This window comes from Manacus candei, unplaced genomic scaffold (genome assembly GCF_025592945.1).
Source record: "Manacus candei isolate 608988 ecotype Guabito, Panama unplaced genomic scaffold, ASM2559294v1 h1tg000011l, whole genome shotgun sequence".
Classification (NCBI taxonomy): Eukaryota; Metazoa; Chordata; class Aves; order Passeriformes; family Pipridae; genus Manacus; species Manacus candei.
In genome coordinates, this window is record NW_026138059.1 from 7,912,746 (window position 1) to 7,932,066 (window position 19,321).

Here is a 19,321-nt window from a genome sequence, read left to right on the forward strand (position 1 = left end):
AATGTGTATTTTTCACTACAGCCAGATACAACTGGCCATGGCAGTACCACCCATCCTGCAATCTTCTTTTGGACACCTACAACACATGTGGTCCATGAAGAGCATCAGCTGATGTACAAATAAGAGAGACATAGCTTAGCTGTGCACACAGATTATACCCCGCTTATCCCCCTCTCTGATTTGAAGAACACCTGCAACAAAGGCTTCAGAAAAGGGTTGTCTGTGTACTTCATATTAGGCCTATAGTGCAGAAAAAACAGGAGCCTACCCAGGCAGGGTGGCAATTCCAAGCATATCCTTTTGTTGAAAGCCTCAGGATGAAGATGAATCTGAAGAGGGTGTTTGTTGGCTTGGTGAGTTTTTCCATTGGGTCAGTGAACTCATCCAGCTTGTGCACGAGTGCTCTTGCTGACATGAAGGATGGTGTAGGTGGAGGAATCATCATCCTTTCCAGTACACTAGCCGAAGTCTATTGTAGAGTCTCAGGCACATCAGCACATGCCTTTTGAGGAACATTTAATGGGTCCAGTCTGAAAACTGAGACACCGGGAAAATGTAAATGACCAGCTGGTTAGGGGATGCCATTATCACCTGAACTGCAGTTAGGTATTAGAAATGGCAGATAGATGCTCAAATCCTTCTGAGGATCAGGGTCTCTGCGCATAATGCAATTATCTGAATCTCTGAAGTACAGCTTCTTTGCTCCTCTTTTAATAAAAGTGGAAATTTAAATGCAAAACTTCTGTTAAAGCACATTAAGCTTTAAGACTTGAATACAACAATCAGCTCATTCAGGCTCTGCTTTCCACTGCTTTTCTCACTTAGCCAGATGACACATGCATGCTGTGTTTTAGAACTGAGCTCTGCCCTCATTTACACCAGGAACCCTCATTAAATTCAGCTGAATTCATTGAATTTAACAGAACTGCCTGGTGTAATTAATGTTTTGAGGACAAATTTTGTCCTTAGCTTTAATGCTTTAACATCATATAGAGCATTTAGATGTGTTACTGGAAGAATATAGGGAATTCAAACACTTAACTTGTATATATGTTAAATCCAAACCATAAAGTGACATTGACAGTCTTTTCTGCATTTCATAAACAGTTAACAATTTGCATACATCCAGCAGTGACAATATGCCTTTGCATTTAAATTTTAATTATTCTGCAAGTCTACCAGGATGTCACTTGTTTAATGGCTCACTGAGCTTAGAGGTCACCCAGTCCAAGTCTCCTTTAATGGCATTTTTATCCGAGTAAAAGCTTCTACTAATAAGAACACAGCAAACATACTGAAGTGAGACCTCTGTAGTAATACACATGAATTAGTATGTAGAGAAACTTGGAGAACAGGGGATTATATTTTCAGAGTGTTTCCTTTTAATGGTTATTTGACTCTGACTAGGATAATAAATTTTTATTCTCTGCCGATCAGAACACAGGCTGTCATTTACATGTGCAGTATCAGGCACTACTGAATCAAAAAAGGAAGCATTTAACTCCTTGACTGTACAGAGGCCAGTGGCTTCAGCATGCTGGATGATAACGGATCATGCTACTTTCACTTAGTATTGGAACAAACAAATGAAGCTTCCTGAAAGTGTAGAAGATAGTACAACAGCTAAAGGCATGTGAATCTCTGTTGTATTATTTTACATGTCACTGTAAAAATTTTTAACTGGAATCACAGGATAGTTTGGGTTGGAAAGGACCTTTGAAGATCATCTAGTTCAACCCCCTCCTATGGGCAAAGACACCTTCCACTAGACCAGATTGCTCAAAGCTCCATCCAGCCTGGTCTTGAACACCTCCAGGGATAGGGAGTCTACAACCTCTCTGGGCAACCTATTCCAGTGCTGCACCAACTTTATCATCAAGAATAATTTCCTTATATCCAATCTAAACCTACTCTCTTTTAGTTTAAAACTACTGTCCTATCACTACATGCTCTGTTAAATTGTCAGGGATCTCAAAGTCTTTGAGAACAATGGTGGTCACATACCAGGACTTCTTTTTATCTCCCAAGAAACCCCATGCCCAAGAAAAGTGACCTGTGCTGGAGGAAACATACTACTAAAATAACTTAACAATGAATACAGTGAGTAACATACCAGATCACATTAACAGCTGTAACAAATGAAAACTATAGTGATTTCTACTCACTTGTAACAACATAAATGGAGCATTTGTCCAATTACTGTTAAACCTTGTCTAAAATCATAGCAGTATTTAAAACAAATGTAAACCCTCATAAATAATAATGCAAATGTAACTACTTTTAATTTGCTATTTTAATACTCACTGAAGTTATGTAAATGGTGTTTAAACCCAGCTGAAGCAGGTGGTGCTGAATATTTCATTTTTTAGTTTAGTAGTAGTACCTTAGGACGAGTCTACCCAGGTGCTGCACAGCTCAGATCCAGCTGTGGAACCTGTAAGCCAAGCCAGAAACAGAAATACCAACTGACTGAATATTTTTTTCAGTTGATTGGTACATAACTAGCTGTCACTTCAGTGTACAAATATGACCTGTAAAACATGAATATCCTGTAAAAATCGAACAAGTTATGTCTTTTGAGGTGATCAAATCTTATTTCTATGCATGTCTAGATTGCAGAAGTTTTCAAACAACCTGATTTTTGAAGACAACTCTTTGGCCCCCGTACAGTATCTCCAGATGGACAAGCATAAAAATGAGTTACTGGTTACTTAAAAATACAAGTGGGTGTATTTAAAGAGAGTGAGTATTAATTGATGGATGTGGTCTTAAAAAATATAACACACTTACAGAATTGTCCCATGGCAGTGATTTATGATAAGAAGCTACTCCGACTGCTAAACATTAAATCTCAAAACAATAAAACCCCCAAATGAACAGATGTATATATTGTATTCACGTACAAAGAGTGGGAGTATTTGCATTGAATCATTACAATAGAGATGAAGGGAGAAACATGGGCAGAGATGTGAAATACACTACCACAGTGGTACTGTGAATCCTAAAAAAATCTGTATTCCAAGAGATGTCAAAATCAGTGTATGCAGATACTGTTGCCTCACTGATAACTGCCTTGTGTCCTGCACCCCATTTGCTTCCACTCTGTGTGGCCTAACTCGTAGATACCTCTGCCTCAGGTTCTGCATCATTTTCCCTGGGAAATACTTTGTGCACAGTGTTTTTGTTTGATAATAGGAAAGGAGAGAAACTGCGTCGAAAGGGGTTGAGTTTCTGCTTTAACTGACAGTGCTCCTTTCTCTGCCCAGCAGAATGCCAGAGTGGAGCAGCTTTCCAGAATCCAAATGTTTTAATCTGAAAGAATTAATTGCAACACAAAACCCAGGGAGACCACTTAGTATAATCCCTCATGTTGTGGGAAACTGATACTGTGCGGGACTGTGCAACTCCCTCACATGCTCTCCGGACATGGTCCTGGGCAACCCTGCCACTGAGGGCTTGGGCAAGATAACCTTCAGCAGTTCCTTCCAATCTCAGCCATGCTGTGACTGGATGGTGGTTATTGAGCAACCTCCTCTGAGAGCCTTGGACACACAAAGGTGCAATACCCAGGAGTCTGATGGGGACAAAAGAGACACACACAGTATAAGCAAGTGAAGTGCATTCAGAATTTCCCTTCTGTAATACACATACTGATATTCTGTCAGTAACTCTTAGCTGATGAAATCAGCTCATGTGATTTGCTCACTAACTACTGAAAATCATCAAGACAATATAAGGTCAAATTCAGTTTTTCTTACAAAAGAATCTGAGTAGCTGACTGTATATGTGTGTGTGTGTATATATATATATATATATAACTGAACAGTAATAGACTTGTAGGGATGAAGCAGGCTCTAGGTCACCACAAAGTCTTCCCAATGACAGGCCTGTATAGAGCCAACAGATTCTGTACTAATGCCACTGAATATTCATAATTGAATAGACTTTATTTCACATTTACACATCAGCAAGAGTATATACAATTTAAAAAAAAATTAAATTTTTTCTTTGCTGGAAAAAATTAGTTGGAAATGATCTACCCTAACTTGAGACACTGGGTATTAAAGCTATCACCCTCTTTGATAGCTACAGCCTCTAGAAGTGCCTGCTTCTTCTGCATACTGCGAGATGACTCGAGTTCATACATAGTGGTCAAGTTGAAGAGAACACTCTCATGTAGGTAGTGTTTAGGGTCCTGCTGAACCATTCCTTCCAATTGCCGGAGGGAATCCTTCAGTTTTCCCAGGTAAAGAAGACAAACAGCAGCATTGTTGTTCGCCTAGAGAGAAATATATTGTAAATAAATAGTGTGTGTGGATACCTATATATATGTATGTATGTCTTTATAAGTGATGAGAGAGAAAGAAAAAAGTCTAACATCTGGATTTACAACAGATTTACTGTATGCTAAGAATTACTATTTTTTTTGTGTGAGCAAAAATTAAAATCCATTATCAATTATACAATGCAGTCCTTTTCTTCTTGTTATTCTCAAGATCCACCCTGTGCCAGTTAGGACCTGCTGAGTTCTAAGAGCGGAAACTCTAAAAGACGAAGTCTAAATTGAAATATAAATAGTATAGGACATCAGTTAATTTTGAAAGCCAAGTGAAATAGATTTCAGAAACTACATGAGCCTCTGCATACTGTCATTTTCATATGGGTTTTTTTAATGACTTCACTATATCTTCAGAAGCGTTTTTCTCTCTGGCTTACATACAGAAGATCCACATAAGCAACAGGAAGATATTATCTTATCACAAAGGCATCTACAACTGACTTCAAGTAAATCCAGCACATAGTGCAGTCTAAGTACATCATAAATGATCAAGTCAGGTTCCATTTTCCTTACCACACAAAACAGGTTTTATGAGTTACCGAAAGATTTTAACAGTACAAAGTCATATAACATGTTTAGCAGCAGAAACTTTCACACTTTCTGAAAGCTGGAGATAAAGGAAGAACACGGCCTTTTAAAAGAAATATTTTTCTCTCCCTTCAGGAAACCTTATAGATCTTCTGTGATTTATAACAGACACTATTTTACAGCCTGCGAAATGATGCAATTCATGTGCTTTTTAAAATCAGTCCCCTCAGTCTTTAAATGGCCTTGGATCAGACTACTGGGGGTAAGCTGTCTGATTTCTTAGAAATACTCTTACATGACCATGCACTGAAAACTGCCAGGTGTAGAAAACCCAGAGGTAAATAAATAGCTCTTCTTTAATGTCCACTTGTGATGGGAGCCCAAGGCTCTGATATGTAATGTGTTAGAAATGTCATGTTTAAAATTAAAATATCCCTTCAATGTTATGTCAAATCAAGGTAATCTTACACATGTTGAGAACTGCCATTTCTTTTCCTGACATGCATGTCTACACTAAAAACAGTGACTGCAAAAAAAAAAGTGCTTTTGCGAATAAAAAAAGTGCTTTTGCGATAAAACAGAGTGTCTCAGAATTTCTACGTGCATCCCTAAGTATTCATGCCCTTCATATAGACTGGTACATAATTTCTCATCCCGTTTTCCATCTTATCCTTATGTATACTGAAAACCCTTTGGTACACATGCCACATCCAATTTTTCTATAAAGCTCTGAGCATACTCTGGGTACTAATTAAATCCATGCATGAAGTATTACAAGAATAATTTAGGTGTTCATTATAAACGTAGCAATTTGGAGATTTACCACAGCATTTGATGAGTCGATCCTTAAAATTTCTGTGAAAAATCGATGAGCTTCTGAGAAATTATTCTGACCAAGGTGGAGAAATGCTCTAGAAAGTAAGTGACATATAAATGAGTTCTCCCCAAAAACCCAAGGTAATAATACATTTAAAAAAGAATGCACACCATTTTTTATTTTTCTTGTTCTAGATGTGAAAGTTTCTGACGTTTGTTCTTCACGGTGTGAAGGAGTGTTATGGATTAGGAAATCAGGGGAATTTTCCTTCCCCCTGCCCCACTCCAAGGGAGAAGAAACGGAGTGAGTGGGGGGAGGGAGGTTATTAGCATTACCAAAGATGTAGCCGGGTTGGGTTAACGACCGATCTTGGAGAAAGATAAGGAAGAGGCACGGAGGCGGGGCTGGTGGAGGCTCTGGCTGGGAGGGGAGAGGCAGTGTGTGTGTGTGGCTGGCTCTCTGGGGTGCAGACAGGCATTTTCGTTGGGGAGGGGGACCGGAGGTCTAGCTTGTTTTGGCTGTTAATCCTGGGGGGGCTCGCCCTCCCATCCTGCTGGCTTCAACCTGTCTGACTGTCCCGCCCGCCGGAGCCGCTGTGTTTCATCGGAGAGTTTTTGCTTGCCCGCGGGAGAGGAGGAGGAGTTTTTGGAGACACTACCACCTGAGACTGCAGTGAGTCTTCGCCACTTGAGACAGCGGTGAGTTCCCGTGGGAGTGTGCTGCCTGCCTTCCTTGTCGCCCCCACGGAGGCGAGGACCCCCCTCATCTCCTTCTCGGCTTCCCCTCGTGGTCCGGGACCTCTCTCTCCGGTCCCCTCTTCCCGCGGGTGACTGACGGAGCCCACAGCGCCCCCTGCCGACCGTGACCAGGTACTGCAGGTCCTACAGCTCCATCAGTCCTACAGCGCCCCCTGCCGACCGTGACCAGGTACTGCAGGTCCTACAGCTCCATCAGTCCTACAGCGCCCCCTGCAGACCGTGACCAGGTACTGCAGGTCCTACAGCTCCATCAGTCCTACAGCGCCCCCTGCAGACCGTGACCAGGTACTGCAGGCCCTGCAGCTCCAGCGGCCCAACAGCGCCCCCTGCAGACCGCAATTAGGACTGTGTTAAAGGACAGAGGAGTATTCTTTTAGACTTGTTGTTGTGGTTGTTGTTGCTGGTGTTGTTTTGTTTGGTGTTACTGTTTTTTTTTTTTTTTTCTTTTTTTTTGCCAACATTCATATATTTCTTAGTAAAGGGTTGTTATTTCTTCTGTTTTTCCACATTTTCCTCGAGTAAAGCCCCTTAATTTGACATTACAATTGCAGAGAGAGAGGAGTTTGGTCTACCTCACAACTCACCCTCTTTAGCAAACAGTCTAGTCTCTCCAGACTGAGACATTTTTGGCGCCCAACGTGGGGCTCGAAAGAGGAAAGGTGGAAAAAGAATAACTACCCTTTGTGTGATTGACACGCGTTTTTGAATTTGTAGGCACCATGATGTTAGGGGTTGTTGCTCTCCTCTGGCATATGACCATGCCAAGATACCTGTCCCACCTGTCAACGTGTTTCAGTTCGCATACTAGTACTTACATTGCAATAAGTACTTTTGAGTTTGTGCATTGGGTATATGACACGGCAAATTCAGCACCTGTGATTTTCATCCGGAACATATCCTCAAGGATACACTACTGCTCTAGCCTAAGCTGCTTCCTCTGGGGTTTTAAGGATAATAGTACCCATTCTTATGGAGACACACAGGGGAATGCACGCGCCCAACCTTTTATTCAGTTCCCTTTTGGATACGATACAATGGCCTCTGGGAAGTTTAAATCATTTTTAGATGTCCGAGACATTTCAATTGTTGGGCTTTTCATCCTAAATTGTGCCACTATAGCATACCTGATATACCAAGCCAAGGCCAAGAATTACCGAGAAGGCGTTCAGGAGCCTGACCCAGGGGTGGAAAACCTCGAGTGGCGTGGGTTATGGGAGGACATGGGTAAATTCCTAGAAAGTTGCTCAGCTCCCATGACATGGAAACTTACCCTTGAACAACTCCTGAACCCTATAAAAATAATGAAAGCTGTGAGGGAGAGGGGTCGTGATGGATCCATGGAGAAGCAGGTGACAGCTGCATGCGGGGTCTTGGCCATTGCCTACAGGAAGTTGCTTGGTATGGTGCAGCATTCCCAGGGGAAAGGAAAAGACGAGGACAAGATGCCTAATATCAAGGTGACTCAGGATAAGGAAAAAACTAAGGGGCAGACTAAACCAACGGAGGTTGCCACTATCCACAGGAAGAAATGTAAAGCCAAATCAGTTCGCCTAGTTGACGATGATGGAGAGGCAGGGTCCTCACAAGCAGCTGCTCCAGAGACAGAAATCATCACTGAGTCTTTATCGTATAATAACCTCCGGAATCTACGGGCAGATGTTGCTCGTCGTCCGAGTGAGCCCGTTCTGGCCTGGATGATCCGAGTTTGGGACTCTACAGGTGATGCAGTAAACCTTGATGGTGGTGAAGCGAGGTTCCTGAGGTCCATTGCCCAAGATGTGGGTATTGAGGAGGTGTTTGTGAGGGAATCGAAGCCCCTGTCTCTCTGGGCACGGCTCGTGGATGGTGTGAGAGAGAGGTTCATTTACAGAGATTCCTTGCAGGCAGATCATTACACCAAGAGCTGGAAGACCATCGAAGAAGGAATCCTACGGCTGAGAGAAATGGCATTGCTAGAAGTACTGTTTGGGGGGGATGGGCAACCTACCAACGATCCTGACAAGGTTAAGTGTACACCACAGATGTGGTGGAGCTTTACACGTATGGGGCCGTCCATACATAAAGGTTACCTGACATCACTGGAGGCTGGGGAGAAGCGGGAGCCAGTGATGTCTGTAATAAATAAACTTCGGTTGTACGACAGTATGATCGGAGGACCGATACAGGCCCGTATCTCCTCTGTAGAGACAATAGTTAATGAGCTCAAGGAATTAACTACAGGGTTGAAAGAGAAGATTGAGAGAAACAATCTCCATACGGCCCCAGTGAGAACCAGACGCCCCTCAGCTAGAGAGAACAGACAGACTTCACGAACTGAGTTGTGGTACTTCCTAAGTGACCATGGAGAAGACATGAGACGATGGGACAGGAAACCTACCCGGGCCCTAGCAGCCCGAGTACAAGAGTTGAAAGAGAAAGAAAAGGGGAAGTCTGCGAAAGTGAGTGCCGTACCAGTATCCTGCGGGCAGGGATCTGACTCGGTAGAGGGCACCTCCCGTCGACGTTCACAAGAGGAAAACGATGACTGGCAGAATGAAGACGAGTGTTAGAGGGGCCCTGCCTCTAGCCAGGTAGAGGCACGGGACAACCGTGTCTATTGGACTGTGTGGATCAGATGGCCTGGCACGTCAGACCCACAGAAATATCAGGCTTTGGTTGATACTGGCGCTCAATGTACGTTAATGCCCTCAGGACATGTGGGACCAGAGACTATTTCCATTTCGGGGGTGACTGGAGGATCTCAAGAGTTGACCATAGTTGAAGCTGAAGTGAGCTTGACCGGGAAAGACTGGCAGAAACACCCCATTGTGACTGGTCCAGATGCCCCATGTATCCTGGGCATTGACTATCTCAAGAACGGGTACTTCAAGGACCCCAAGGGACATAGATGGGCTTTTGGAATAGCTGCTGTGGAGACCGAGGAGGCTAAACAGTTGAACTCGCTGCCCGGCCTCTCGGAGAGCCCTTCGGCCGTAGGGTTGCTGAAAGTCGAGGAACAGCAAGTGCCAATCGCCACTACAATAGTGCATCGCCGGCAGTACCGGACAAACCGAGACTCTGTGATCCCCATCCATAAGATGATCCGTGAGCTGGAGAGCCAAGGGGTGATCAGCAAGACCCATTCACCTTTCAACAGTCCTATCTGGCCTGTGCGTAAGTCTAACGGAGAATGGAGACTGACTGTGGACTACCGTGGCCTGAATGAAGTCACCCCACCGCTGAGTGCTGCTGTTCCAGACATGTTGGAACTCCAGTATGAACTGGAGTCCAAGACAGCGAAGTGGTATGCTACTATTGACATCGCAAACGCATTCTTCTCCATTCCCTTAGCAGCAGAGTGTAGGCCGCAGTTCGCTTTCACCTGGAGGGGCGTGCAGTACACTTGGAACCGACTGCCCCAGGGGTGGAAACACAGCCCCACCATCTGCCATGGGCTGATCCAAGCCACATTAGAGAAGGGTGAGGCTCCAGAACACCTGCAATACATTGACGACATCATCATATGGGGGGACACAGCAGAGGAGGTTTCCGAGAAAGGGAAGAAAATCATCCAGATCCTCCTGGGAGCTGGTTTTGCCATAAAGAAGAGTAAAGTTAAGGGACCTACCCGAGAAATCCAGTTCCTGGGGGTGAAATGGCAAGATGGGCGTCGTCAGATCCCGACGGAAGTCATCGATAAGATCACAGCCATGGCCCCACCAACCAGCAAGAAAGAAACGCAAGCTTTTCTGGGTGCCATAGGTTTCTGGAGGATGCATATCCCGGAGTACAGTCAAATCGTAAGCCCTCTCTACCTGGTTACCCGAAAAAAGAATGATTTCCAGTGGGGCCCTGAACAGCAACAGGCATTCGAACAGATTAAACGAGAGATTGCACATGCTGTAGCCCTTGGGCCAGTCAGGACGGGGACAGATGTGAAAAATGTACTCTATTCTGCAGCTGGGAATAAAGGTCTCTCCTGGAGCCTCTGGCAAAAGGTGTCTGGTGAGACTCGAGGTCGCCCACTTGGGTTCTGGAGCCGAAGCTACAGGGGATCTGAAGCCAATTACACCCCAACAGAGAAGGAGATCCTAGCGGCTTATGAAGGAGTACAAGCTGCCTCTGAGGTGATTGGCACAGAAGAACAGCTGCTCTTGGCACCTCGACTACCAGTGCTGAACTGGATGTTTAAAGGAAAGGCCCCCACCACACATCATGCCACTGATGCTACATGGAGTAAGTGGATCGCTCTGCTCACACAGCGTGCCCGTATTGGAAATCTGAATCGCCCTGGGATCCTAGAAGTCATCACAAATTGGCCGGAAGGCGAGAGTTTTGGTCTAGCAGATGAGGAAGCAGAAGAGCAGGCCGTACGGGCTGAAGAAGCTCCAGAATTTGATAAACTACCGAAAGAAGAAGCACGCTACGCCCTCTTCACTGACGGTTCCTGTCGCCTTGTAGGAACGAAGCGCAAATGGAAAGCAGCTGTATGGAGCCCCGCCCGACAAGTTTCAGAAGCTACTGAAGGAGAAGGAGAATCGAGTCAATTCGCAGAGCTCAAAGCAGTCCAGCTGGCATTGGACATTGCAGAACGGGAGAAGTGGCCAAAGCTGTACATCTACACTGACTCGTGGATGGTAGCCAATGCTCTGTGGGGATGGCTGGACAGATGGAAGAAGGCCAATTGGAAACGCGGGGGAAAACACATCTGGGCTGCTGATACGTGGCAAGACATCGCTACCCGAACAGAGAAGCTCACTGTGAGGGTCCGCCACGTAGATGCCCATGTGCGCAAAGGCCGAGCCAATGAGGAGCATCGCAACAATGAACAGGCAGACCGAGCCGCACGAGTCAAGGTGTCACAGGTGGACTTGGACTGGCAGCACAAAGGAGAGTTGTTCCTAGCACGGTGGGCCCATGATGCCTCAGGCCATCAGGGCAGAGATGCCACCCATATATGGGCACGAGACCGAGGGGTGGACTTAACCAAGGACATTATTTCCCAGGTTATCCATGACTGTGAGACCTGTGCTGCCATTAAACAGGCTAAGAGACTCAAGCCCCTATGGTATGGTGGACGTTGGAGTAAGTACAGGTATGGGGAGGCCTGGCAAGTCGATTACATCACACTGTCACGAACCCGCCAAGGTAAGCGCTATGTGCTTACTATGGTGGAAGCCACCACTGGATGGCTGGAGACGTACCCGGTGCCTCACGCTACTGCCCGAAATACCATCCTGGGCCTTGAAAAGCAAGTCCTGTGGCGACATGGTACCCCAGAGCGCATTGAATCAGATAACGGAACTCATTTTAAAAACAGCTTAGTTGCCACCTGGGCAGGGGAGCATGGCATCAAGTGGGTGTACCACATCCCATACCACGCAGCAGCCGCAGGGAAAGTTGAACGACATAATGGACTGTTGAAAACCACCCTGAAGGCGTTGGGTGGAGGGACAGACAAGAACTGGGACCAGCATCTAGCAAAGGCTACATGGCTAGTTAACACCAGAGGTTCCATCAACCGAGCCGGCCCTGCCCAGTCAGAGTCCCTCCACACCGTGGATGGAGATAAGGTCCCCGTGATTCACGCGAGGGGTGTGTTAGGAAAAAAGGTTTGGGTTGACCCTACCTCGAGCAAAGACAAACCCATTCGTGGGATTGTTTTTGCCCAAGGGCCCGGCTGCACCTGGTGGGTGATGCAGGAAGATGGAGAAACTCGGTGCATACCTCAGGGAAACCTTACTCTGGGGTGAGCTGGCTGTAACTGTATCTGTATGTAACCCTGCACCTGTATCTGTATGTGTATCTACCTACTAGTGGATGAGTATATAGTTGGAATACTGCATGTACGTATGAGGATCAAAGATTTAACCTAATAAGTGTGGCAGCATGGGGAAGAAAAATTAGGGGTGGATAATGTTATGGATTAGGAAATCAGGGGAATTTTCCTTCCCCCTGCCCCACTCCAAGGGAGAAGAAACGGAGTGAGTGGGGGGAGGGAGGTTATTAGCATTACCAAAGATGTAGCCGGGTTGGGTTAACGACCGATCTTGGAGAAAGATAAGGAAGAGGCACGGAGGCGGGGCTGGTGGAGGCTCTGGCTGGGAGGGGAGAGGCAGTGTGTGTGTGTGGCTGGCTCTCTGGGGTGCAGACAGGCATTTTCGTTGGGGAGGGGGACCGGAGGTCTAGCTTGTTTTGGCTGTTAATCCTGGGGGGGCTCGCCCTCCCATCCTGCTGGCTTCAACCTGTCTGACTGTCCCGCCCGCCGGAGCCGCTGTGTTTCATCGGAGAGTTTTTGCTTGCCCGCGGGAGAGGAGGAGGAGTTTTTGGAGACACTACCACCTGAGACTGCAGTGAGTCTTCGCCACTTGAGACAGCGGTGAGTTCCCGTGGGAGTGTGCTGCCTGCCTTCCTTGTCGCCCCCACGGAGGCGAGGACCCCCCTCATCTCCTTCTCGGCTTCCCCTCGTGGTCCGGGACCTCTCTCTCCGGTCCCCTCTTCCCGCGGGTGACTGACGGAGCCCACAGCGCCCCCTGCCGACCGTGACCAGGTACTGCAGGTCCTACAGCTCCATCAGTCCTACAGCGCCCCCTGCCGACCGTGACCAGGTACTGCAGGTCCTACAGCTCCATCAGTCCTACAGCGCCCCCTGCAGACCGTGACCAGGTACTGCAGGTCCTACAGCTCCATCAGTCCTACAGCGCCCCCTGCAGACCGTGACCAGGTACTGCAGGCCCTGCAGCTCCAGCGGCCCAACAGCGCCCCCTGCAGACCGCAATTAGGACTGTGTTAAAGGACAGAGGAGTATTCTTTTAGACTTGTTGTTGTGGTTGTTGTTGCTGGTGTTGTTTTGTTTGGTGTTACTGTTTTTTTTTTTTTTTTCTTTTTTTTTGCCAACATTCATATATTTCTTAGTAAAGGGTTGTTATTTCTTCTGTTTTTCCACATTTTCCTCGAGTAAAGCCCCTTAATTTGACATTACAATTGCAGAGAGAGAGGAGTTTGGTCTACCTCACAACTCACCCTCTTTAGCAAACAGTCTAGTCTCTCCAGACTGAGACAAGGAGACACTGATTTACAGACAAATGGAATGACAACTTGGATCACTCAGCTATTATATATTCTGCCTACCAAAGCAGCAGTCTTCATTGTGTTTTTAGTACTTTAAATGCAGATACTCTCTTCCTGGAATTATTCTCTTCATGAAATTAGCCATATCATTTTCAGAGCACTTTTGAATAGCATCTTCTAAATATATTAAGCCCATGTGCTAACCACTGCAAACTGAGCCCCCATCACACAGCTCCATTTACTACAATGTATTCAAGCACGCTTTGAAGCTACCAGGTGGTAACTTTCCTGGCAGATCTGATTGTAGGATAACGGCCCAAAATAGCTTCTCCTCTACTAAGAGTTACTTATGCAAATGTATATTGGAAAAGCAGAGTGAAAATATGCAATGCCTGGAAGAATGAGAAAAAGCTTTGTAAAATCAACTGAAGGATCACAATTTCAATGCAGGATAATATGACTGTACCAAGTAATACAGATCTCCTGGGTCTGTATGCCATTCAGTCTCACGACAGATGTAGTTACAAAAAAGAGAGAAAGAGAACAGGATTGTCTCAAGGGTTGTTTAATGATCATCTTGCATACTTTGCAAAACTGTATTTTAAAATGTTTTATTTAGCTATTAAATTATCTACCTGTTCATTAAAACCATAATTTGGCTCTGAAGTCCATCCAATTTGTGAGTCACTTTCTCAACATCTTGAAAATATTTCTCTGCAGTTTTTATGTCTCCAATCTAGACAGAAAAATCATAAGAAAGTTACCACAAGAAAAAGAAAAGAGATACATCCTGATTATATCTTTCACAAAGAAAGATGTAAGACACAAAACATAGCAAACTTATCAAAGTCTATTATCAATTGTTTGGCACCAAGACAACTGGGTAACACCTGTTATCAAACAATGTATTTGAAGAGCCATATTAAGGCCACAGAAAGCATCCCAAAGTCATCTGCACTTTGCCTAAGGCCTCAGCTGGGGGTTGTGGAGCACTCATGGACTGTAGGGCAGGGAGGGCCCACAAGTTTGGCTCTTTCATTGTAACCAACTCCAGAGTTCATAAAGTAGCTGAAAATGAGACAAGGTCAGAGCCACTGCCAGTGAGATTGGGCGTTACTCTGCAGGAAGAGGGACACAGGCAGAAGCTGTCAATAAGGCAGGAGAACTGGAATACAGTAGCCTTGTAGATAGCACAGGACCCACAGCTGGTTAACCCACAACCTCTGGGTCACAGCCAGGGGCCACACACCACAACACACCAGAAAACAACCCCCATGCAATGGGCCACTGAGGTTATTGGGGAGACAGTCCATCTGCAGACTAAGAAACATTGGTGAGTGGGTCGTGCAGGCTGAGGGATTTGAAAGCTAGCATAAAAAAGTACAGATTTTATGGGAGGAGGGGATGAGCAAGGGGATTTCTAGAAAGGATGGGGTATTTCACCTAAGAGTATGTCACATACATTGCTATTTGAGATGAAAAAAAAATATTTGAAGAAGGCCCCCTTGGAAAATAAATTAGCAGTGTACTTTTCAGGCTGGAGAGATGGAAGAAGACAACAACTTAGTATTGATTAAAATAAATCCATCAAAATCTATCAAAAGGAGTAAAACTAAATTAGTTCAGAAGCATACAGCCATGGAAACCAGGCAGCCCTCAGGTGGGGAGATTTCAGGAGCCCTTAAGAGATCACCTGTTTGTTCAAGAACAGGACAACACTATGAAAATGTTTGTGACAAATGTGTTGAAGTTTCCTTAAAGTTCTCAGACAGTGAGTATTACACATCTGAGTCTTACTAGGAAACTTATCCAGAATTCTTAAATTGCCTTAGTATTACAAAATACACTCTATCTTACCGCAGTTTTTACCTCAACTTTTTGTCCTGTCCATAGTGGTCAGGGAGAATGGTATAAGTCCTCTTTTTTAACAGCCTTTTACATATCTGAAAATGTTTACTTTTTCCTTCTAGAATAAGAATCCATTTTCAAGCAAATCAGGGTTCAACCCTTTCTCACAGATATTGCTTTCTGGTTTCTCTGATCATTCTTGATGTTATTCTCTAAACTCTCTCCTGTTACTTCACATCCTCCCCAAGCATTCACCTAAGAGGTCACAACACTCCAACTGATCTCTCTCCAGCAGTGAGAATGGAAGAATCATATTACATTTCACATGTGAATATGGAGTTTGCTTTTACACCAGGAATTTTGAAGTCCAACTGGTTTACCCATGTGTATTTTCTTACCCTTAGCCTAATTCCTTTCTACAGAACAGTACCTTGTTGTTGCTTCCCATTTTGTACATTACTCCCAGCCTTCGGAAGCATTTTGCCTTTTGCTGTTTGAATCAGAGCCAATTTAACATTTCAGTTTCTCAACTTGTCAAGATTATTTTGCATTCTGATCATGCCCTTCTTAGTGTCTGTACCACTCCAAGCTTGGCATCATCTGTACTTTTTACAAACATGCTTCTCATTTCATCATACAAGTACCTAACCAAAAAATACAAGCACTACAAACCCTACAGACATCCTTGAGGAAAAGATCATCTAGAAAGTCCTAGTCATCAGTGAATGACTTTCCAACTACACTTTTCAGAGACAGCAAACATCCACCTGAAGGTTTCATCTAGATTTCTTCCCAATTTGGCTATGGGAATATCATAGTGGCAAGTATCCAAAGCCCTACTAACATCACTAATATTAAACAGATACTGGTTTTCCTCTAACCACAAGAGTTCTCCCTTGTCAACATAAAGAAATTATTCTTCTTTACATTTAAGAGATGATTCAATTGAATACTGCAGTTAAAGATGCAACTGTCCATCTACCAAGCATTTCTGGAATAGCCATTAATAGTCTTATCTCATGAAACAGATGCATTTCTCCCAGGTGTAATGTAATTGGACTCAAACAAAACAAACATTCATTCTAAAATCTTATCCATTCAGTTATAACATCAAAGAATACAATTTCCCTCTATAAATAACACTAAAGATGTAAATCACCAAGAAAATAATTACATTTAACTAGAGGATAATGCTGGCACAAGTGTAAATGAATCTGTCCTTGAGTATTTTTAGCTTAAAAATTAGAAGGAGTTCCTTTAACCATGAGAATAATCAATTTCTAAAGCAAGCTACCAGTTTGCTCCACTGGGAGCTTGACGAGTCCAAATCTAATATGCTTTGAGACTAATCACACATTATTTGTGATCATGAAGAGTTCTCATTTCTTAGCAGCATCTTGTATCTTCTCAACAAACATGTCAAACTCTTAATTCTCATTCTTCCCACAGAGGGGAAACAGTTTACTTTTCTGGGGAGGGGGAGGGGAAGACCAGTTAAAGAAATAATTAGTTTTAATTAGTCATTAAAATGTCAAAGTTTAAAGGGGTCTTCATCACTTAATTTTATTTAACTTAGTTCAGAAAGTGTGATTTCAGTATCTAATCATACTTAGCATATCAAATAAAAATGAAAGTTCCATTCTTAACTTCAAATAATCATATCCTCTAACAAGGATCCTCTAATATATTATGTGTTTAAGTTTGTTGTTTGTCCAGAAACTGAGATTATTTCTCTTACATACTCCTAGGATGTATTTATTGCTTTTGACTCTGTTTTGCAGCAATCTGTTACAGAGGGTAGGGTCAGGCAGTTTTCTACTTTCTAAATTCTTTAAAGTAGTTATTTAAACGGCAAACTTGGATAGGTTGGTCAATAAGCAGAGTCTATTAGCAAGACACAATGTAATCCTAGAGACTAAAATGTGTTTCCTCATTTCATGTGAATTTCTGTTTTACTGGGCAGGTGATTGCTGACAGAATTATAGTGCTTCTGAAAATTTCTCTGTGACAGTCTCTGTCTTTTCCTGCATTCTTCACTTCTCTCATCCTCATTTCCCACTTATTAAGGCAACAGCTAAAGGCCGTACATCAGATTTAGACCTCTTTATGCTCCACTTACATGTGAAGATAAAGAAGATATGACGCCTTAAACTAGTAAGCTCAATTTAATTAAGAAAAAGTAAATCACACATAAAGTTTTACATGTTGAAAAAGATTACAATTTTTTTCTGTTCAACTCCTGAATTACACTTCATTCTACATTACTGTTTTGTTTCGTATCTGTGATGTCTATTGTCAAACAGTATCTGTGGCTGATGAGCAACTGGAATCTGGCTCCTTTACGCCTCTCTTGGAAAAACTTCAAAGTTATCAGCACAATGTGTGGTTATTTGGAAATCACTACCTGGTTTTGAGAAGTTGTAACACTTGAATATGAGAAAATTGCTTTCCCATTTTACCTGCAAGACATATTATTTGTTTTCCAGAGAGTGCCATGTCAACCGTGCACACACACCACAGAATGATCTTACCAAAATTATGGTGCCCAGGCCTGTAACACATTTGTCTTTTTTTAATTTGAACTTCTGGTTTGTTTACCTGCACACTCCCTATTCCTCTTAATATATCAAAATCTTGCATCTGTTGCAACAGTACCACCCAGACAGAGCTGAAGATTGTGTTACAGAAAAAGACAACAAGCTAAACAATAAAACCTTATCTCTTTAAGGTGCTAGAAGAAAGGAAAACATTTTCATTCAGAAATGATTCCTTTGAACTTCTATCTAGATCACATGAAAATATCCAGGACTCCCCATATGCCCTTTTGTTATGTCCAGTTATGACAGCAGAACCACTAAGCCCTAAAGCCCTGTTGTCACAGCTAGAACCAAGGAGGTCAATGCCTTCAAATGACTCTGTAAGTCAGGAGACACTTTCCTCCTGGGAGTGACAATTTTTCTATAGCAAATGGAGCTACAAACAGACTGGAGTGTGACACTCGGGTAGACACTCTCGTCAGCAAGGCAGTACCAGTAATGTACCTAGTCATTTTCTCAGTAAGACCAAAACTATTAATAACTTCAATTTCCAATAGTATTATGCATATTTACAGTACTGTTCATTAATATGCATAATTACTAGGTTGCCTATTTAGATAATAATTAATGCATGCAGCCAATATTATAAAATTGTTCTATAGTGATGCAGATCCACTTTAAACAAGATACTTTTAAAGACAGACATGCCTACCACACTGTGAAAGCATGTTCCTGCTGAGAACTGAAAATCCCTAATTGAATTTGAATGACATTCTATGATTTCAAGCAAACAATATTAACAATTATCTATCAAGAGAAAATTACTCCATTTCAATATAATTTTAGAACATGAATGTCACAAATAAGATAATTTGTAAATACTTGACAACTCAAAATTAGATTTATCACTAATACTAAAAAGTAAGCAGATAAAAAAGTTTGAAATATCAGTATCAGAAATATGGAAGAACTGCAAAGAACTTGTGAGATACTAAGAGTTAAAACAATCAGATAGCTATTTATATGAATAATTCTATGAAAAACAAAAAGACATCTATTTTTACTTATAATCATTAAGTATGGTTACACGGACATTTATTATACTTATATTGTACTATGTATACATATATTGTACTGTCCTATTTTTTTCTTTTAATTTGCCCTCTCCTGTGTTCTCAGGGATATAATCTGGACAAAAGAAGGACACTCAGATTTTTTTCAGGATAAAGATAGAAGTTACACAGTGTGACTGAGAGCTGCATGCAGTCTGAGGCAGTGAGACATGAGATTTTTAGTGAAATTCTGCCTCACTGACATCAGTGGAGCTTTACCGCTAGTTTTAGAGAACATAGAATGTTACTTTTTTATTAAATTACCAGCATGATTTTCCACAGCATGTTCATTGTTTGCTAATACACTTTTAATACTAAAGGTGTTTCATATT

At 43.1% G+C, this 19,321-nt stretch overlaps 1 protein-coding gene across 2 annotated transcripts in view; it reads right to left on the reverse strand.

Moving 5' to 3' along the window:
- Positions 1–1,344: 1,344 nt before the first annotated feature.
- The window catches only part of TRAPPC12 (trafficking protein particle complex subunit 12), a 58,822-nt gene continuing 40,845 nt past the window's right edge, over positions 1,345–19,321 (reverse strand). For both annotated transcript variants that reach the window (XM_051778304.1, XM_051778305.1), the window contains 3 exons: positions 14,128–14,228; positions 5,691–5,778; positions 1,345–4,279 (listed from right to left, as the gene is read on the reverse strand). In XM_051778304.1, the coding sequence (XP_051634264.1) occupies positions 4,037–4,279; positions 5,691–5,778; positions 14,128–14,228 (432 nt within the window). In that variant the 3' untranslated portion in view covers positions 1,345–4,036. The remainder of the gene's footprint in view (positions 4,280–5,690; positions 5,779–14,127; positions 14,229–19,321) is intronic.